This window comes from Lolium perenne, chromosome 3 (assembly GCF_019359855.2).
Source record: "Lolium perenne isolate Kyuss_39 chromosome 3, Kyuss_2.0, whole genome shotgun sequence".
Classification (NCBI taxonomy): domain Eukaryota; kingdom Viridiplantae; phylum Streptophyta; class Magnoliopsida; order Poales; family Poaceae; genus Lolium; species Lolium perenne.
In genome coordinates, this window is record NC_067246.2 from 193,117,606 (window position 1) to 193,127,271 (window position 9,666).

Below are 9,666 nucleotides of genomic sequence, written 5' to 3' on the forward strand. Positions count from 1 at the left end.
ACTAAACAAAGTGTTTTTTTCTTTTTTACCCGAACGTGTTTCATCTCACTGAGGCTATTAAACATGGCCGAGCTTGGCTCTGATGGTTAGGTCCATTGTAGTGGAACCAGCCCACCCAGATTCAAGTTCTAGACTTGGCATGTGCTCTGGCTTGATTGCGATTTAGGAGTACAGTGTGTGGTCTTCTGGATCCATATTGTATTTTTTTTTTTTTGGAGTCGTTTGTAATCGGTTTCGCCAGGTTATTAAAAAAAAAAAAGCTGCAGCTGCTCTGTGAGCGCCCAAACAATCCAACAACAACCAGCCCCGTCGCCCTCGCACTCCCACTCTCCACCGCAGCGCCGCTCCCCGTTTCGGTTTTTGAATTCCCCCCGGCCCGGAGTCCCCCAATTCCCCAACCCACTCCTCTCGCCGCCCCGCCCCGCCGGCGGCGAGATCCAGCCGTTGCGCCGCCTGCGCATGGCCTCTGTCGACGCCGCGGGTGACCCCCTCAGCGCCGCCACCTCCGCGACGTCCCTCCTCCTCCGGACCCTTGGCCCCGCCGCCGCCGCCGCATCCCCCTCCAGGGCACTCCTCCACGGACCGCTGGTACGCGACCCTCGCCTCTTGCTTGCTCGCGCTTGCGCTTTCTTGGTTGGATTCATTCCTAGTTCGATCCCGTTGTGGGCCGAGGGTTTCCTCTCTCTTACTGCCTACCGCAGTTTCAGTGATTGCTGGAGCTAATCTCAAAGTGTCTGCTCCGGTGCAGAAACGATCCAAGGAGCTCATGGAGCAGGCCAGGCACGTTCTGAAGGAGCGGGGCGACATCCACAAGCTCTACCAGGACGACGGACTGGCTGTCAACGGCCAGCAGGGCAGAAGGCCTGGGCTGGACCGCAAGCGGGCTCGATTCTCCCTCAAGCCCCCCGAAAGGCAATTCACTCTTGCTTCTTCTTTCAGATGTAGCTTCAGATGTAGCTGTGAATGGGGTCCGAATAACTTGGTTTGGTGCTACTGTTCTGCAGCAACCCTCTGCAAAATGTCGACTTCTCTAAGCTGTCGAGCATCGAGGATCCCGACGAGTACTTCTCAACCTTGGATCAGCTTGAAGGTAACCCTATCACTGCCTTCTAATGGTGCTACTAAGTAGTAGTAAATGAAACTAGTGCTCTAACATATATGGTTCGCGAATGCAGAAGCTGACAAGGAAATGAAAAAGCTAAGAGGCGAGGTTCCAACCGAAACAGCAGATCATCATCGGCCTATGGAACCACCCAAGAAGCGGCCTGGTATGGCAAGGTATGCTGCCTTTTTCATTCCATGTCTTATCTGATGGACGACTCCTTCTAACTTATATTAATCTTTTTTTTATGAATAAAAAGAGATTATTCATAATGTGACCTTAGAACCATTTGTATGCCCCCTGTTCTTTGCAAAATTTAATTTGGATTTATTTACATACTTATCATTTTGCTGTTGCTTATGAGTTATGATAGCCACTGATTGAAGACGTCAGTAAGTATAAAAAGTCTGCTTTATTAGCTATACTCCCTCCGTTCCATATTAGCTGTCGCTGGTTTAGTTCAACTTTGTACTAAATCAACTAATATTGAACAGAGGGACTAGTTCCTTTAAACCTGTCATCACTTTACAAATGGTATTGGTTGTTACCAACTTGTCATACTCCTGGAAGCGTTTATCATAAAAGGGAATTGACCCATGCTTTGCTTTCTTAACTGTCAGGAGAAAATCAGTCTATTCTTACAACTTTAGTGCGGGTGTGGATACCCCAGATGTTATTGAAGCCCCTTCGCAAACAGAAACTATAACAGAATCTCAGTCCACTCAAGACGACATGTCTCCTTCAGTTCCTGAAAGAACCAAGCTGCCGGTTCCTTCAAGTTCTAGCCAATGTGATATACCAGATGTCCCAGTGAGAGAAGGTTAAACAACCCTCCTAAAATCTGCTGCAACTATTTCAACCTACTTTTTCTTAATATAATTTCCCCTCTACAGATTCATTTCCTGAGAAGGGTAAAGGTGCTTTGGACGAATTATTGTCAGCATTCAAAAATTTGGATGAAGATGAAGAGGAAAATCTAATACGGAAGACGTTAAACATTAAAGAAATAAGCATAGGAAAAGTTTCTCTCCCCGACTTATTCAACAGTCCTGATGATAGGCCTGTAAGCAGCACTGCTAAAAGGAAACATCTGACGAGTGGCCATGCTCCAGAAATATCTGTATCGGGGAGCCACCTCGCTCGAATTTCAAAATGGGAGAAACAAATACTTGGCAAAGACACTCTTAACAATAAAGCAGATCTTTCAGAAGACGATGAATCTGACAATTCTCCAGGAACTGTTACAGGTAACCAATCGTCGAGGCACAGTCCTTATGATTCTGTTGTTTCGGCGGGTGGTGAGGCCTCTACTGGAAGGGAGATCCCAACTTCAAGCACCAAATCTCCAGATCATGTTCTTGAGCCTGTAACAAACATTCCCAATGGAGTCTCAAAAGATGAAAGTGAGCCAAGAAGTTCTTCATTTGGTTTGTGCGTAGATAGTGAGGTTGCCAAAGAAAAGGATGCATCTAGCGGACACAATGTTTCATTGGAGGTAGTTACTATTGAACGTCTTCTTACCTTCTCACTTGTTTATTACTGAACTTCTTCTGAACCATTGACTTCACGGCACATTGTGTTTTATTTTGTGCTTCAGGAAAATGATCTGCCAATGGATCACTCAGTTATTGAGAGGGCAAATTATGAACCAACAATTTCTTCGCCACATCTTTTGGAAGGTGATACGACTGAAGTGCTGGGTAGCGAACAAACAATTTCTTCTCCTCATCATTTGGAAGGTGATGCGACTGAAGTGCTGGGTAGCGAACCAGGTAGAAATGCGTCTGCATTGCATGGTGAAGATGATAATATTGAACATCAGGTGAGTTCCTGTACAAATTGTGACTGTCAATTATAGACCCCAGTCCAGTGTGTCTAACATGTATCAAACTTTGATTCCTACTGTGTGACAGGGAGGGGTTGGAGGGGACGGGCGTGTTCAAGGTACCTATTTTCTTTGCAAATTTGGGATGAACTTATGCCATCAAAAGAGTTACTCCCTCCGACCCATATTAGTTGACTCCACCTTGTCTAGATACGCATGCATGTAGTCTAAAAAATTAACTAGATACATACGAATCTAGATAAAGTTGAATCAAATAATATGAATCGGAGGGAGTATAACATTTTGCTCATCAGACCTGGGAACTCAAGGTTCAGCAAAATAGAGAGAAACAATCTCTCTTTTTTTTTGTTGTACCACTGTTTCTTCCCAGTAGTAGCATGGAATTGGATGCTTAAAGAAATGAGATGGTAGTTCATATTTGCCGTTGCTGAAATAGTTAAAGAAACAATGTTGCAGTACATTATCATGAAATCTACTGTGTTGTGGGCTTGCGGCATATCAATTTGCTAGTTATGCTATTTTGGAGACAGACATACTATACATCGTGGCTCCTAGCAACCTTCCGCACAAAGTTTGTGCACACTATTCTGGAAGTGAACAGCAAATTTTGGTAGTAAGAAGAATCATCTGGTGCATGATGTCAGATGTTTGTTTCTAAGGGCTTGGGACCTATAAGGATGGATGCATTCCTCCAAAGAACTGTGATCACATAGAAGTATTTGCTTTGATTAATTACATGGTCTTTCTCTATCAGTTGATCAGATTTTATTTTCATGTAATGTTACGTCTTCATCATATTCGTCAGTAATGTTTGCTCGCAGTAGCCTTACATGCACAGTTCAACAGTAATTGCATTTTTTCTTTATGGGAAACTTGTACCCTCCAGCACCACCACATCTCATTTTGTTGCATTTACAATTTTACATGCACATAAGTTATCTCAGATCATTAGATGACTTAGGAAGCACTCACTAACATACTAGTCCACACTATCGTGACATACAGTTTTCGCAGTAAGGTAAAATGTGTCAAGTATTAGGTCTAAATCATATTTCCTTCCGTTGAGGTCTAGAAGACTTCCAAGCGTGTATGTTTTTTTATACATCACTTTCTACCCTTTGTTGAGGTCTAAATCATATTTTCTACAGGCGAGCCAGTCCATCCACCGGAAATCCCTCCAGACACACACAATCAATCTCATATTCAGGATGGAAACATGGAGGTTGGCTTCTTTCACTATGCATTATTCTCCTTCGGAATTGCTGCTGTAAAAAACTGTGCCTGGTCAGTTTGGTTGACTGGCACTTAGTTCATCCTAGGAATACATCATTTTTTTGTTCTTCAGAATTGCCACTGTAAATAATCTTATGAAATTAAGTAATAACTTATTAGGTGTGTGTCTTCCTGCGCATTCTTGTCTTAAATGTAGGAAAAAGTTTAAATATTTATTGCCTATAAAGCAAAAGTTTTTTACATCTGCCTTTTTTGGACTTCCAGAAACGAGCAGTTGATACAAGCAATGAACACTCCCTGAGCATAGATGGTAAGCAAAAGGCAGTTCAAAAAGGAAAAAACAAGAAGCAGCCAGCCAAGAGAGGAAAAAGAGTTCCAGGTCTTACTTTGGCCTATTCTACTTTCTATTTATACTTACTGATTTCTAATGTGTGCATCACCCTTTAGAATGATTCTGTAAATTAAGAATCAGTTGACATTTAGGTACAGGGATTGTTCCTAGCCAGGGATTGCGCCATCATTGGATGGTGCCACGTGTGTCTAGAGAATAGGAACCGTGCTTTCATGTGCCACATTAATAGTTTTTTATATCCCTTCCTCTTTTGCTAATGTTTTTATAATGCTAAAAATAATTTCATAAAGTTTTGCCAGCTTATTTAAACTCTGTTTGGTGTTATGTTGTACCTTTGGTGGTGTTTCTTGTACAAATATTACTATTCTATGCCACCTTTTTCTACTTCATAGCTGTTCGTATATAGTTTACAACTTAAATTTTTTTATTCCGTGGAGTTCTGAAAGAACCTAGGTAACTACTTCCATGAGGATGGCCAGTAGGGGATTAGGGAATAGAGCATAGGTTGGAGAGGACGAACGAGAGAGATAATAAATTGATTAACTTGTAATAGTTGATGCTCACAGTGCCCCTTATGTAGGAGTACTTACTTGACTCGTTAAGTAAATAATTCAAAGCATAGGAATGCAGTCTCCAACTCCCTATCTACAGTCCATGCAAATTTGAGCTGAATTTATACCTTCAAAAGACTTCCACAGGTTGTCTGTAATGCCGTGGACTCTGGATTCAGCAAAAAAAGAGAGAAACCAATCGTATTTTTGTTTTCTTCCAAACTACATAACCATGGCACTAAACTGTTGACATGACTAATTTATACGATAGTATAGATTTGAACGTTGTTCATGAACTTCGGACAGTTCACCTGGGACGATGCTTCTGTCTCGCCTCTTAGGCAACCTATCATTCTTTAATCCCCTTTACTTTCAGCAACATCCTGTGAAATGTTGTAACAGCAGGCAAAGTCCAAAAGTTGTTTACTAGTCAGTGGCCTACTCTATTGGTATTCTTGTGCAGTTATTGGCTTATAGCGGTGTTTTTCTCCAACGTTAATATACACTTAAGTGCTTAAACAAATGAGTTGGTAGTACAGATTCTGGAGAGCAACCTTTATGTTGTGTTAGAAACCTATTTAATGAAGCAAGATGATATTGTATTCTCATGACCTTGTTATGGCATATCAGTGCTAAGTTTCCTAATGATGCTATTTTGGAAACAATACATATTATAATCAGCATAGTTTGTAGGAATATCCTGTACAGAATATAAGCATGCTATTCTGGACCCAAATGACAAATTTGGGCAAGGCAATCCAATATCATTTTCTGCATGAGATCAGACGGTTGTTTGTAGCCAGGATTTGGGACCTTTGTAGGATAAGTGTGTTCCTATAAAGAGGTACCGTAATGCAGAAGCATCGGCATACTCAAGACCATGTAGGGCTAATCTATATGTAGGCACCACTTTATGTGTACATGGTTACATTAACACTGTTTTACTTGTTTCGTGAAATAGCATAACGGTAACCTCTTACAAATTTTATTATCAGACATCAAGATAGTAACAGATGGTGACATGTTGATGCTATTCAGTAAAACTTTAATTTATTGAAGTCCTGTAGAAGTAGTAGCCATAGAGTTTGTCTGTCTTTCTATGTATGTAGATTCAAAATTTGCGACCATTTTATAGTGTGGTAGGAGCGAACTGTAAATCTCTGTCAGTTGTTTGAGATTTGGAGTTCCATATGCTTTGTGTGAGCCCATAACTCATTTTCTGTGCCATTTACACATAGACGAGTCATCTAGTCTTGCATTGAAGCTTGTTTTCTTCACAGATAAGCCAATCCAGACACCAGAAATACCTCCAGAAGATATCGATCCACAGAATGAATCTCATATTCATGAAGGAAACATTGAGGTAGAACTCTTCATTAAACACTATTGTATTTTTAGTCAGTCTTTGATATTGCAGGCAGCTGTAAGGAATTGAGTTTAGATTGTGCATTTTCGTAAATATAGGAAAATTACATATTTTCCTGCTCTCAGTGGTTTATGCTTGCCTTCTTTTGACTTCCAGAAACCAGCAGTTCCTGTAAGCAACCAACTCAAGGTTGGTAAGCAAAAACAAGCTCAGGATGGGAAGAGGAAGCAGCCATTGAGGAGAGGGAAAAGAGGGGCAGGTCTTACTTCTGCCTATTCTGCTTCCTGTTTATGTTTAATAGTTTGTAAGGCATGTAGGCATGTACTCTAGAACGATTCCTCGTAACTTAACATTTAGTTACTATTTGGCTACAAGGATTTGTTCTTAGCTAGGGCTAAGTCTCTTCGTCAAATAGGACCACAGCCTTTAGAGAGCAGGATCACACTTCATGTGCTTCATTAATAATATATCGTACATATACAACCTGTTCAAGTATATCATATATATCATGTACTTCATGTGCTTCATTATTAATAATATATACACTACAAAAATCTTATAAATCTGCAAACTGATTATAATTTCGTTTTGTTACTATGTTGTACCTTTTTGTAAAGATATTGTATAAGCTGCTTTAAATTACTTGATGCAAATTTCACGACTTAACATTCTTCTTTACATGGAGTTCTAAAGTATATTTTGTTACAGAAGAGGCAAGCGACCCGCTGGGAATACCCCCAGAAAATTGTGATACAGATACTCAACCTCATATGCAAGATACAAACATTGAGGTAGGTTTGTTTCTTGAACATTGCTATCTCTTAGCTGCTATACAGAAACTTCTGTCCTTGCAGTCTTACACATGTCACATCCAGTGAGCATCACATTATGTTTATCTGTACAATATAGTAAGGACGACATAAAGACAGCTAGAAAAAAGTGTATGGTTATCATGTCAAGCACATGTTATTTATGAGCATGAAGATGCTAGATAGCTCAGCCTTAGCACATCATGCCATTATCCATATTTACGGGGCTAAGTGGCCACTTCTGGTTTAGTAGTGTAATGTTACAGGCCAGCCATGCTAGTGCAAAACAATACTTTTGTATAAAAGTCACCAGTAATTATTGCAACTAGACGCTGCACAAGGAGAGTAGAATAGAAGAAACCTGGTCGGATGAAAGTTAAAATAGTTATCTTATAGCACGTTGTGGCCGTCAAAAAGTGTCACACTGACAGTATCTATAGCACCTCGCGGCCATAATAAACTTGCGGATTGTTCTAGGGTCACAGCAACCGTAGCAACGCCTCCTAGGTGTGCACATGTACAGGGCAGCAATCTTGCACATTGGAGTGCTAGAGTATGTGCAGCTGTAAACATTAGTTTTTTTACATCTCCATATCTATGGTCTGTAAATCATTATCAATGAATACATGTGCTCGTTTACAGTTCATATGTGTTTTTCATATGGTTTATGACCCTGGCTCAGTTAGATTAGCATCATAAACATAAATATAGTCCCGTACTTGCCAGTCAATATTAGTGACATACAAAAAAAAGGGATAATATATAAAATATAGTTATTGCCTCTAGGGCACATCACCATAGGTAGGTGCGCAACTTGTCTAGGTCCTTGCGTTGCATGCACAACAAGCAATCGGGAGTATTAACCTCCTGTTACACAATTTTTTTTTTTAACTTTTGAGTTTTGAGTATTCAACTTTGCATTTGTATTCCCAGCAACAGACAGTCGGTACAAGGGTTGTACAGTCCCCAAACAATGGCAACGGGCGAAAGGAAACTCAAAGGAGAAAAAAGAGGCAAGAATTGCGTGGAAGGAAAAGTCTGGCAGGTTCTACTTCTGCACATTGCAACATGGGGACATTTCTTTTTTTAAACAAATACGACTATATCGTAAAGAAACTGATGATCTTTTCTACTGTCATGACTGCTACCAGAATTTGGTTTTTCGTGGCAATCTGGCGTTAGACGGAGCACAAGAATCCGGTCAAGGCCTTTGGAGGATTGGCGTGGCGAAAGATTTCTATATGGCCGTATACATGAGAGTAAGTACACCCATATTCTTTTTGCTGGGAATAAAATGCTGCTTCCGAGAAAGTTGTATACACTCATTAAATATATCTGTCTACATATATATTTTCCTAACAATGCATGTCATCTGAGGACCATTGCCTCTTCGACATGGCTCATGCTTACTAGTTATAATGGGGCTTAAACCAAAATTTAAATAATGCAATCATACCGAAGCTAACTTGCTACTTGTAAATGTGAAATTGCCATCTTGCTAGTAGCCTAGCACATTTAAACTTGTTGAGAGTAAAAGACTGACACTAAGTTCTGTTGTGAGATGTACTTCCTGTCTAGGTACCCTTCTGTTAGTTACTGCAAATATGATGCAAATGTTCAATAACATCAACATTTGATTTGAACCCCAATCTTTTTGCAGCAATGTCCACAGTCATTGGCATTAAAGCATATTCTCCCAGTGAAGACGGCAAGGCTGCATTGAAAGTGAAATCCTTTGTGCCAGAACAATATTCAGACATTGTAGCTCATGTTGCAAAGTATTGAGGTTTCTGGCCTTTGACAAACGCAAGACAGTGCCCCTTCCGCGTTTCAGGTGCATCGTCATGCTGTACCATCTATCTATGTAGAAGAGCTGCAGTAGTTGGCTCGCACAATGTAATGCAACCATGCTGTAGGCCATGTGCAAAAGATGGATGTAGCGCTAGTGTAGAGACGACCATCATCTTTACCGTTGTTGGATGTTTTTAGTGTCATTTCTGGATGACATGGAGGTTAGAAAATATGTGTATTATCTCTCTTTTCCTGTATGGCCGGATTCCCTTGGCCGTATGATAAAATTATTAATGTATCCGACTAGCGTCAACGTTTGGTTTATATTCGGAATCAGCTTCGGATTGTTGTTTTATATGTGCAGATGCAATGCGTATGTGTTGCCCGACTGGAAATTTCGCTTGAGGTTTAGGCTTTTCTGCAGGGTGGCCACTAAAATTGCTCCAAGTCGGTTACGTTAAATCGATTCGTCAAACCACCACTGCCCCAGCCAACAGGACACTCCGATTCCGACTACCAGTCGTTCTCTGTACGGGACGGGAATTCGTGTCCGAGTCGAGTTCAGCTCTGTCTTGTTTCGATTGCCAATCAGCCAATATAAGGAAGCCATATGTGC

The 9,666-nt window shown here is 40.9% G+C and overlaps 1 protein-coding gene across 2 annotated transcripts; it reads left to right on the top strand.

Annotated features, from left to right (window-relative positions):
- The first annotated feature begins 298 nt into the window (after nt 1-298).
- Nucleotides 299-9,374, top strand: LOC127342959 (uncharacterized). 2 transcript variants are annotated; one of them, XM_051369024.2, is made up of 16 exons: nt 299-588; nt 749-912; nt 1,005-1,090; nt 1,176-1,278; nt 1,723-1,922; nt 1,996-2,597; nt 2,700-2,924; nt 3,016-3,046; nt 4,097-4,170; nt 4,446-4,560; nt 6,365-6,447; nt 6,607-6,709; nt 7,159-7,241; nt 8,199-8,304; nt 8,411-8,518; nt 8,920-9,374. In XM_051369024.2, the coding sequence occupies exons 1-16, from the start codon at nt 460-462 to the stop codon at nt 9,042-9,044; spliced, it is 2,337 nt and encodes a 778-aa protein (XP_051224984.1). In that variant the 5' UTR covers nt 299-459; the 3' UTR covers nt 9,045-9,374. The 2 variants fall into 2 exon arrangements, with proteins under 2 accessions (XP_051224984.1, XP_051224983.1); XM_051369023.2 differs by having other exon boundaries at nt 300-588; nt 8,193-8,304.
- The last annotated feature ends 292 nt before the right edge of the window (nt 9,375-9,666 follow it).